The sequence below is a fragment of the Trachinotus anak genome, unplaced genomic scaffold (genome assembly GCF_046630095.1).
Source record: "Trachinotus anak isolate AG129_WGS33_773 ecotype Australia unplaced genomic scaffold, CSIRO_AGI_Tana_v1 ptg000016l, whole genome shotgun sequence".
NCBI lineage: Eukaryota > Metazoa > Chordata > Actinopteri > Carangiformes > Carangidae > Trachinotus > Trachinotus anak.
The window spans coordinates 9721131-9733623 of record NW_027273867.1 but is presented as its reverse complement, the minus strand read 5'-3'; the positions used below and the strand labels follow the sequence as shown (position 1 = coordinate 9733623).

At 41.1% G+C, this 12493-nt stretch overlaps 1 protein-coding gene across 2 annotated transcripts in view; it reads left to right on the top strand.

Moving 5' to 3' along the window:
- Positions 1–12493, top strand: part of adgrb2 (adhesion G protein-coupled receptor B2) — a 228823-nt gene that overhangs the window by 111704 nt on the left and 104626 nt on the right. For both annotated transcript variants that reach the window (XM_071499909.1, XM_071499910.1), the window contains exons 3-4: positions 6264–6344; positions 8000–8188. In XM_071499909.1, coding sequence (XP_071356010.1) covers positions 6264–6344; positions 8000–8188 — 270 coding nt within the window. The remainder of the gene's footprint in view (positions 1–6263; positions 6345–7999; positions 8189–12493) is intronic.

Genomic DNA, 12493 nt, shown 5'->3' with positions numbered 1-12493 from the left:
TGTTATGGAACTGTGAGAATGAAAGGGTAGGAAGACAGAGGGTGAGGGGGTGGAGGGCAGAACGATAGACCAAATGACTGTGCAATGTAGGAGCTGGAAGATTTGAAAATATCTAATAAGAGAAAGAAAAATGGGCAAAAAAGAGCAATTTGAGATTGAGAATGAAAGTGCAATGGAACAAAGCCAATTTGACAGTTTGGAAGTATACCAGGGATTGTGTTGAAATGTGTGTATATATGTGGGTGTGTGTATGTGTGGATTTGAAACAAAACCACCCGTCAGCCTGTGGAGCTGAGAAAACTAGATTCTAAACCCATTTTGAAGGCACACAAATGACCTTGAGGCCCCCATAGTCAGACAGACGCTGTCCTGCACCAACCTGATTCAACTTCTCTCTTCATATCTACTGCTGAAAGAGAGAGAGAGAGAAGGGGGAGAGAGAGATGGAGTGGGTCTGTCTGTCCAGTAGCTTATAAAAAGTCCATTATGGTGCACTTCTATCAGTTTGGACTCTCCCAGATGGACCCTGGAGTAAATGGACAGCACCAGAGAGCTATAAGCTCAGATTTGATATACGGCTGAGAAATAGCTTGGTGTGTGTTTGTGTGTGTATGCGTGTGTGTGTGTGTTTATGTGTGCGTGTGTGTGATTGTGGTGCATGTTCAGGAGAGTGTGCATTCAATCCTATGCACAGCACTGAAAGAGCTGACAGTAGTCAACAGCGAACATTTCCGTACCACTATGTTTTTGTGCTTGCCATTTATTTACCACAGCTGTTTTTGCATATTATCATATGCGTTCCCCAGCCACACACACACACAAACACACACACACGCACACACACACACACACACACACACACACACACACACTCAGTCTTCCCAGCAGGCTTAAATCCGGCTCAGTCTGACAAAGGAGCCTGTGGCTCTAACTGGCTCTGCCCCAATCCCCTTCCCCAGCCTGATGCTTTGTATGGGCTCAAAACCGCTTTACTGCATGACGTTTATTTATCAGCCATATTTACTTCCTATTGTGTAGGTGTGTATATGTGTATCAGTGTGTGCCACATGAAGGTGTATTTTAGCTTTGGTGTCATTTCTCATTTGTCTGTTGTATAGATCTTCAATGTGCTTTGTGCATGTCTCCATACTTGTGTGTGTTCATTGAGGGTATCCCACGGCTCCTCGCAGTGAGCTGAGAAAACTGACAAAAACCTCTGCCTGCTGAGTGATAGTGCTCAGCGGCTGTGAATGGGACTTTGTCCTACATGCCACTTGATCAGCTGTTTGTTTGAGCGGGAGAGGAAAAAGACTTGGGTGAAGAGGTTGATGGCGTTACTTTATTCTTAGCAGTTTGGTTCCAACTCATGAATGGCTAAATAAAATGGTTCACCTTGTGCGACCAGAAAAGCAAGACCAGAACCGTCACATCTTTGAACTGGCATTTTTCAGTCCATGTAATTGACAACAGGAAATAGGATAAAAGACAATGTGCAAAAATGTCCCAGATTATGACTTGATCTGCACATTACCTGCCTTCACTGACGTTTAATGGTCGGACAGTACGCTGGCCTCACACAAATCGTTGCCATAGGTAGTTAAAATGACAAGCTTCACAGAGTCAAAGCTAACAGTTTATTTACACCAATGGAAATCAAAGTAGCTGCAGTAGCTTTTTATCTTCTGCTCTCTAACTGAACAAACACCTCAGAACACAGCGACAGCCATAACCTCATAATAACTCCAAACATGTCACCCAGTCCATTACAATATGTTCCTTACTAGAAACTGTGCACCCAGAATATCACAATGTAACCTTTGCGCCAAGCCAATCAAATGTTTATTGAACCTAACTTCAAATGGGGAATGCATTCTCCCGGAGAGGAAGGGGGGGGTGAAATTGGTTGAAAACCAGGCTTGAGAGGCTCCTCAGTTATTTCAACATCAAGTAAATCAGCTGTATGACAGCAGGGTCAGACTATGCTTTTGTAGACTCAAATGGCTTCAAATCCTTAAAGCAGACTGATGATGTCCCATGATAATTTCTCTTCATTTGTTAGGGGAAGATTCTTCAGGCACTACTACCAGTAAAATATCGCATCTTCACCTCTGCTCCTGACCAATCATAGGATTATTGGCCATGCGCACAATTGGAAGTGATACTGCCAGGTATAGATGGAAAATAGATTCCCCTGGAGATGAAGAAACAGCTGAAAGAGGTGGAAAAGAGTACGGATGAGAGAGGGCAAGACGATGTGATGAAGTGTGTGATGATGTGTCCATTAAAGTGCAGTCCAGAACATTAAACAATATAGTGGGGTTTGGAAAGGTCAGTACTCTCAGGGGTTTATCCATATTGATCTTTACTTTCGATTGTGCCGGACTCCATACCAGTGTCCATCTAAATCCTCTTTTGTGCCGTAGACCTAATGGAGAGAGAGAAAAAAGGGAGAGGGGAGAGAGAGAGGGAAATAAAGAGATGGGGGGAAAGTAGTAGTCACCGGTTATTTTATGTGAGACATTACTCCTATGTCCTGCTTCACTGACCTCTATTTCACAGCAGCACAGAAGTGTAGAATATACATCCACGCAGACACAGGGCTTAATTTGTGCCAGATTCTGCCAGAAAATGATTCGGAAATTCAGAGTTCAGGACCGGCCCTTCCTCTGTCGCTCTCAAAATAAATCTATGTATTTTCTGAAATCTTTAAAGGTTAAAGTCAAAAACTTTATCTTAACTAATTTAAGTCTTGTTGTTTTATTGGATCATTTCCTACTGATGTATACCCATGAATCCTTTCAGCAGGCAGCCCGTCAAACCTTAAACCTGCCAAACTCTCTATGGTGGATCAGTGGGGTTGTGATACTGTATTGGCAGCACAGGTTTCGCTGAGAACATGAGCAGCATTGCTAGCTTTGTGGCACCTGTTAGCAGACATGACCAGCAGGAGGAATTTGAAGAGGATTAGGAGAACTTGGAATTGAGTCTTTGCTAAGCCCCGCCCCCTGAGTTACTGTTGCTATGCCTCTCAGCCAATCCACTCGACCACGGTACATACAATTTGCATCTACACAAGTGGCAAATTTACCACTCGAAATTCATAGCAATTTCTTAAACGATGTGTCCTCGATTTCACACAAAAGCAGGATTTTCATTTTAGCTGACAGCCGTGGATTGTCAGCAGGTTTTATTTGCTGTGGCTAACCACCTAGCGTTAGCTAAGGCTAACTGTCAAACTGCATGAGATGATTAAAAGTGCTCTCCAGCTGTCCTTTTAATGTGTAATACATTTAAAAGGGATAACTCTGTAAAAGGGTCTTAACTATGCAATAGCTAGATGATAGCTACAGTCCATGAAAACAGAAAAACAGAGATCAGAATCAAGCCTTATTGTTTGTGTTATCAACCAGTATCTTCAACAGCAACAAGAGAAGAAGCTTTGAGGCCAAACCTATGATATCTGATGTAATCTCATGTAATATTACCTCACAAAATGATGTAGTTGGCTTTATGCTAGTAGGCACGCTAGCACTGTATGTAATAAGTTAGTTAGCCAGTCATGCTAACGTTGGCAGCTCACATAAAGCAGAAAAAAAAAGAAATTTGTAACCAAAAAAAACTTTTAAAAAACTTTCTTTAAAATGCAACAAAAGTTACCCATCCAACACAACAAGACAAAAATTGAAAAAATAGGATATTGTTAAATGGAGAGAAGAAAGGCAGATTTGAGAGTTGGACATTGAATAACTATCTGTTGGGCCATGATATCCCCATCACAGACTGACATAAAGACATATTCATATCAAATCATTTACAGCTAAAAAATATAGTAGGTCCAGAACCCTTTCTACATGTTATTAACTATGTATTAGTTACTAATAATTCATAACTTAAAAATTACAATAATAGAAGATAAATTGTTAATTATACTGTGAATATATTATAAACCATAACAAAATCAATATAAATGAATTACAAAAATATCATTCATTAATAAACTGATTCATGGTATTGTATTTAGACGGTTGTTGTAAGGTGTGCAAGGTGCATACAGGCAGAGAGAAATCTGAGATTGCAGACTCTACTGTTAAAAATTGCATTTATTTAGAGTTTTGATGGATTTTATTGGCGCTCAGGGTCTCAGGATATATATCCGCCTGACAATGTGATAGTAAAATGTCTTTCTGTCGGCGTGTGATGGGAATATCACGGCCTAACAGATGCTGTTTTCTTTTCCAACTATTTAATTCTTAACCTTCCCAACTCTCAAAGCTGTCCATCTTCTTTCCATTTCCTAGTACCTTGTTTTTCTATTGAAACGCGAGAAAAGCTCCTGTTTTGCATAAATTAAACAAAGTTGTTTTTAGCTAATGAATGTTAGCTGGTTAGGAGGATGAGTCATGTTATTTTGGTGATGATGAGGATAAAGATGAGGGTAGTTTCAAGTCAAAAATATCTAGGTGGACTATTTGCTGGCAGAAGGATTCATGTTTTCATTGTAGAATATTACTGTAAAACCTGCAGCTAAGCAAGGGGGCATTTGTACTGTGCACTGACCTGGCTAAGCAATGAATACTTCAAAAGTCCCACAGCTTCTGGCATGTGCATTTCTACTCTTAGTTTGATTATAGTCACATAAGATGCAGCAGTATTCTTTTTGTTTTTTTGTTTTTTGGGGGTTTTTTTTGGCAATGAAGGGATGAGGTAAAATTAAAATCTGTTTATTTTCTTTCAAAACAATTTGAAAGGTAATTTGCATACGTTTGCACCATTTATTTCGAAACAAAGTGAAAGTTTAGCAACCCACACACATGAACACAATGGTTATTTCTTTTCCCCAGCCTAGCCAGCTGCAGATATCATCTAGACAGCAGACAAACCAAATTACTGCATTGTTCATGTGTTCCTGCTGAGATGGACACTTACAGCAAGAAGGCTGGGAGGGAGAGTTAGACAATGTGAATGAAAGAGAGAGAGCTAGAGTATAAAGAAAAAGAATCTTTTTTTTTTTTTTTTTTTCTGACGAAGAGTCGTTTCTGAGAAAGGACAAATTAGAGGTCTGGTTGCGAGGGGCGTTTGAGCAATCATGACAGAGCCTCAGCACACTCCCCAGGCATTCATCTCCAGTGTGTGTTTGCTCTGCATGCATGTGTATGTGTTATGTGCTCTTCCTTTGGTCAACTCCTTGATACAGGCTGATGCGAGCTAATGTTAGTGTCAGTCACTTTTGCTCTCTGTAATCTAATAAACACACAAATACACACACACACACACAATCACACTCTGCTAAGGTGGATAATGTATGTTAGATACGCTGTATGTCTCAGCTTCTTTGAGTTTAATGCAGCCACCACAAAAAATCCCATGGGCAAAAAATACCCACGTGAAAAAGATCTGTTAAATCAAAGATTGTTTCCCCTGCCGAGGGAGTTGATTAAGACTTGTGTTGCTGAAACTAAGCCTACAAATCCATTTGCACAGAACATAAGAGGCTGCGCTCATGCCTCCGTATGTTTGTACCAAATGAGATAAAAACCGACTTAGATATGTTGCATGATTTCGCTTTCTCCATACTCTCTAGGCAATTGCTCTGTTTCCACAGATGCTCGGCATTTACATGAGGTGTTCAAGTTCACATCAGCTCCGACGTATCAGAACATGTAGCTGCATGTGTTTAATATATTTGTACAGTTTCATAAAAGTTATTGTTACTTACTTTTCTGTGTGAATACTTCTTATCAGACTGAATTTCAATATGTATATTTTTATGGGCATTTCATGTTTTCCCTCTTAAGATAATGAGCCAGTCAGAACTGACTTCCTCCTGATTTTCTGAGATTATACGGCAGACTTGACATTCTGTTATCAGCGTCTGCACGATGTGTGCTGAAGTGTATCAGCGTGTTCTTTAAATATTCTGTTACAAGGATCAAGCCAAGGAAATGTAGGCGTTTGTATTTATTTTTTGCCAGAGTCGTGTTTTGAATGTACTAAAAAAACTTGTGTTCTTTGACTTGTGTGAATGTGCAAAGTGGATGTGGATGCTGATGAGCGCTTATTTACTAAAGCTTTAAAAACCAAGTTTGTTTATGCTATGTCAGAATAACGTGCAGTGCAAACACACAGTAAATTTTCACGCATGTATTGACTTCATCTTCCCGCACTTAACTTCTCACTAGATTAAATATATTGAAATATACAAATCAATCTATATGAAAAAAAAGTACAAATTCAAGTGTAGGTATTTCTTTTGTCTACTTCAGATCCATATGATGACGATCTGAAGGTGAAGACCCAAAGACCCCGATCAGCTGACCAGCCAGGTGTGTTTCAGGCACAGACAGGTGAGTAATGTGAGTGTGTGTATGTGTGTGCTCACAGCCTGGAACAGAAATAACCAGCCTGACCTTTGCAGGCTGTACATGTGACCAATATAAATGATTATTACACATTTACTTTTTGAAGCACTGTAGCTACCAAACTGCAGTTGACCATTGGCATGTGTGAAAATGTGAAAGTGTGTGAGACTTTAAAATCTTACATAAGTAATAGGATTGGAAATGAGAGATTGAATTATTCATCACATGATACATGACTTTACATGCAGGCTGCTCCACCCACACCAGAATAGGCCATATACTGATTGCAGCCCGCTCACACATGCATACACACACCCATGCAGACATGCACGTTTCAATACTTGCTGCTACAGCCGCGTGGAGGAGGGAGTCCCGACCGCGAGGGAAACCCCTGGCTCCATCTTGTCCTTCTCCTCTGTTCCCCCCACCCCCCTCCTCGCCTCTCCCCAATTCTTCCATTCCTCCAGGCATGTATGATGAGCTTAAGCCCTGACTCACGGCATGTTAATGAAGATGTAATGCGATTAACGGACATGCAATTAATTTGATTTCCTCCTTTGCCATGTGATGATGCCTCCATCAAAGGACACGGCGCTCATAAACAATTTCGAAAAGAGAGAAGCAGAATGATTTAACCCGTAATTTTCGCTTATCAAGGGCGTCGCACAGAGGGAACAATGGGGCAGTCGCTGAAGCTGCCTGGAGAACGCAAAAATCACCCACACTCATGTCTGAACACCAAATCATGTATGTGGTGTTTGCATAAGCATAAATGCACACTCAAGCACACACAGGCTTTTGGGGCTGAAGTCCTTTCGCAATGAGATCATAAATGTTACCGTAATTCAGTGAGTATCACCTTAAAACACATCCCTCTAACACGATCACCATCCTCGTGAATATTCAGTCAAGGTTTATTCACATTAAGGGGCTTAAACACTGGAATCATCCATATTTATATGGTATACAGGAATATTGGGCTACAGGATCAAGCCAAGCAATGAGAAAAGGACACACTATGAAAACCTACCATAGAATTACACATGCAAATCTCTGTTATATCCCACGAATGATGAATTTAGTCTGTCTTAACTTCTCTTCATCTCTTTCACGCGGGAACAAAGGGAAAAAAAAATGTTTCTTTAACTACAGAAAGTCTGTTTGGTTATTGTCAGCACAAAGCCTTTTCATCATCTGTCACTCCCAGGCTTTTTCCCTTGACAATTGTATAGATTATGGTTTTCTTTGTCTTTCTTTATTGGCGTAATATTGCAGTAGTGTCACTGCCAATACGAAGGAAGTTTTTTTTTTATTTCAGTAAATAAAAACTGGAAAAAAAACACTGAGATTTGCTAACAGGAATGAATAAAGCAAACATGTTCCAATGCTTTCAGTTCCAGGAAAACCAGAGCTGAAAAGGTACAAAAGAGACATACATCTCTTTGTAGTGACTCTTATCATACAGAAATCTATTTAGTACAAAACAGCTCATATTCTTCCATTACCCATGAGCCAGAGAGCAACAGTGTCCTTCCTCTCAACCTTTCTGTGTTCCATAAACACACCCGCATCGTGTACAAGTGGAATGATTGAGAATATAAAGAGTTATCTTCTGTTTCTTCCCCTTGCTCGTTCTACAGGTGACCCTGCAGCAGAGGAGTGGTCACAGTGGAGCGTGTGTTCACTCACGTGCGGGCAAGGCTGGCAAGTGAGGACGCGATCGTGTGTTTCCTCTCCCTATGGCACACTGTGCAGCGGCGCCCTGAGGGAAACGCGCATGTGCAACAACACGGCGTCCTGTCCGGGTGAACCCGGGATCACAGGCTCAGGTACGTGGCCTCGGTTCAGTGGTCCCTACTGGTTCGTACTGTCTTCTCATAGCAAGAGCGATGAGGGTTCAACCTTCATCTTTGTGCAGTTTGTGTGATGCAGCTTACACATACAGAGGCAAGGAGACGGAACTTGCTGTGATTGTGAGTGACTTGTTGTACCTCTCCAGGGTGCCTTTCTCCCCGCAGTGCATGCAGGGATATGTCCCCAACCTTTGTGACCTAAATTAGGAACTACAATGTTGTGAAAATAAATGGTTTAGCAGTGTTGCCAAGTGATGATCATATATATATACATACACACACACACACAAACACAAACACACAAACACACACACAGCTTCTCACATATCATATGGGATCTGCTCAGTTAAAACATAATATAACCATGGTGCCGCAGGAAGAAAAAAAACCTTCAGAATGAGAACGACATTTCAATTTCAATTCACACTACAGGCCAACTGAGAGAGAAACAGAGAGAGACACAGTCAGACATGACACCTGAACTCAATGTCAGCAAGTCTATTACACTGAGCCACAGCTCAGAAGTTTGTACTTCCTGGCTTCTCTATCTTTAGCTCTCCTCTGCTTCTTTGCTTCTCTTTCAGCATTGTTCTCCTTTCCCCATCTGGTTTTCATGTGTATCAGTGTCTACATACATCTTTACAGAAATTATAGGGAAAAAAACAGATCTAACAGAGCAAAGTTAGCACATACACTTCACGCAGTATTTAAAATGAAAGTCTGTGTTCGCATTACGTTTTTTTGATTTGTTTTGTTTTTGTTGATGCAATGGCAGCTCAAAAACATATTTAAGCTCTTAAGTTTAATTTTCGTATTGACACATGCTCTGCCAGTCAGGGTGGATGTATTCGAACATATCTGCTTGCCACGACAAAAGCAGTGGCAAAAAGAAGAGCATCTTATCTGTTTTTCCTCAGCAACACACAACAGAGCCAGATTAAGTCACTTAGCCTGTGCGGTGTGAACCTGCGCACAACTCATCCTGAATAATGCTATCCCTACTTCTGATTTGATTGCCGGTGTAGGTCTTAGCTAGATGAAATTGTGAAGTGTTGCCTGTCCTGCTCTGGTTTGATTGCCTTGATTGCAATAGAAGTGAAATCTTGTATGGCGCTGGCTCTCTCCTGCCTGGCTGCTGTCCTCTCCCCCTTTCTCAAAGCTACACTGTTAACCCAGACAAGTTGACCTTGCTTCAAAGATTTGAGGCCACCGTTTGAAATCAGCTAACATTAATACGTTGTTATTAAGTGTGGAACATCATTTCGTCACTTTAAATTTCAAACTAATTCTGATCTATTGTTATTGGTGATTAAGGCTAAATTTACTGAATTTCACAATATGAGAAAAAGATGTGGGGAGAAAATGGCAAAGCCTCCTTAACTTCATTGCATTCAGTGATCAAATTGGTCCTTATTTGTCCAATGATGATGAAAGCTTGTTACACAGAGGAAATAGCAGTGTTCTTGCCTGGAGGAAACATGCTTATCAACTGCTGAGGAGAAGTCACAGTTAGTGAGATACAGACCAAGGTTGTGAAAAACAGGGAATAGAACATTTCTATTGTTTTTATTTGTCATGAAACAAGCGCTCATTATGCCCAGACAAGGTGAGTGAATTAGTGAATCTCCACTGGTCAAAATCCCCACTAAGACCTGCTAACATCAGGCTTTTGTTGGCAGTGGAAAAGGGTCCAATCTATATTCATACCTGGGTCGAATGACTCTTCAGTAGACGAGGGTATTTATTGGCTCTGGCTCCGATGGGCATTGATGTAAACACAACACCCAGGTTAATGTATTAATTTTCGCCCCTGCACAAACACTGTAAACAGAACTGTCATCTGCCCAGCATGGCGCTCAGGGATGGAAAAGTGAGCTGAAGCCCAGAAATGCGTTTTAGAAACACGCAATCAGTGATTGAAGGGTCTCACACAGAGGCTCCATCACTGACACAAGCTCCAGCCCAGGGATGAGCGTCTGCATGGCAGCCAACAGCTCACTCTCTCCTCTGTGTCTGTGTGTGTGCTCTGAAACTGCATGTGATGACATCCCTTTTTTTGCAGGTTCACTCATGTTTAAAAAAACTGCTTATACCCACTAATTTTGGTGTAAAAAGGGTATTAGAAGCTGGATGTGGCCAAGGCTAAAAATGGCACAACCATGGCTCCTACTTTCTGCATACGAATGAAACAAACAATTGTGATGCTGTCCCAGCTTCCTCCTGACTGTGAAGTGAATGGGGACTGACGGTGGAGTACATCCAAATACTGCATTGTCCCTTGGCTGCCAGTGAAGAAGAAAGTGCAGTCCTTCATTCATGCTGGCAGACAGTAGGGCCGTCTCTAGGCTAACCTCTCTGAACCCAATAATAGGTATGAGATTGGATCACAGGAATGTGGCACCTCTGTCCTCCATACACAGCATTCTAATAATCCCAGTGAATGATAATGTGTTTGGATGTATTTGAGGACATACTGGTAAAAGAAAAATCATGGACCATAACTTAACCAAGTGGGCAAAAGTGGGGCCACTACTCTCTAAATGTCAGCACACAACAATAGCACAGCCACTGGGCTCCGTTATTGAACCAGGCATCAACTAGCTGCTTCAGGGTTGGTTGATAAGGAACTTTTATAACAGTTGGCATCCAAAGGTTTGAGTAGGCTCTTCCTGAATTGCACATTGTGCCTTTAAGTTCACAATAGAGGATTAAAGGTACAATTCTATTATAGTCACAGTATCTTTATCACAATATCTTTACGCTATTTAGTAGCTGTCTTTTGTGGAAATAAGTCTCACATAGCTCAGTTGGGACAGTTCCCAGAGAAAAGTGCGGGGCAAGCGGCTTTGCACTGCTCTCTAACAAAGGTGGGGCCATTAACCAGACATACATTTGCAAAACCAACCAGTTAATGCTAATCCTTAAAGTCCTTTCTGTCCACGCAGACCTCACACTGACCACAGAGCTTTTATGCACAGTAATGGCTACAGACATATATGTATCTTTAATCTAGACTAAACCTTTCTATGTGTGATTTCAACATGCGTGCTTGCACAAGTGTATCTATGTATCATGCACAGAATGTGTGTAGTGTGTGGTGTGGGTGTTGTTCTGGCTTTGCCGTGTTATTTGATGGGCGTTTAAGTTTCATTGGTGGTCTCAAGTGTTCTTCAGTACGCACAGTAATTGTGTCACACAATTATGGTGCTCAGTTTGCATTTTCTGGGCGTCAGCGTGAGCGCTTTATGTGTTTGTGTGAGTCTTTCGTGAAGTATATATATATATATATATGTACATTTTTGGCACATGTACACTTTTGCATCTGAGTTAGAAGTCAGTCAGTGTTTCCTGATGCATATAAACCCCACCTCTAAAAAATGAAAAACTAAAAGAGAAGCGAGAAGAACATTTTCCTTCCCTCTCGGTGCATATGCTAATCTTGTTTTTATGCAAATGTGCCAACGCGATTTGTATGTCTAAGTGGCTCATTTTCTATTCTGTGTCGATATTAATATCCTCAGCCTCGCCTTTGATGGGATATTGGTTGCTGTGTTATGTTCCGTTTATTATTTCATTTTTTCCCCACTCGTCTGATGTTTTCTGACGTGGCTCTGGAGGGGTGGAGGGGCACTCCAGGGACTGCCTAAATGGGATCACACCAAATTCAAGTAGACTGGGGATGTGGAGGCAGTAGCAAAGAGACATAGAAGTGTTTAATGAACTTGATGTGATTGACTTTAAAAAAAAATAAAAAAATAAAAAAAATTCTCCTTCTACTCCTTTTTTTTTTTAACGTTGACTTAATTTAGGGTATAATCTACATGCTTGTTTGATTTGTTAATCTCTTTAGTGCTGGATTCAAGCCCTGACTACCCCTGGTCTGATGGGAAGTTATAAACAAACATATAGTCAGTACGCGCACACACAAACTCAAGTGTTACTGCCAGTCGGGCCGGCTTGCTGAGATTTCTGAAAGATCTGCAAGTGAAATGTTTTTAACCAACATCCTCTATTCTGTTTCATATGCTTTTACTCACAACCACAAATATGCAAGGCACACAGGCAAAAGTGAACACACACACACACACACACACATGCGCACACACTCACAATTTCACAGTGTCCTGAGGTGGGGAGAGGGCAGTCTGCATACTTAATTTAGTTGTGTGCCAGAAATTTCTATTATGTTTTTTACCATTTGTTTGTGTTTGTGAATAAGTTAAGATTTAGACGTATTGGTGTGTTATGAGTGTGAGTGTTGGTGGATATGTCTCTGGGCAT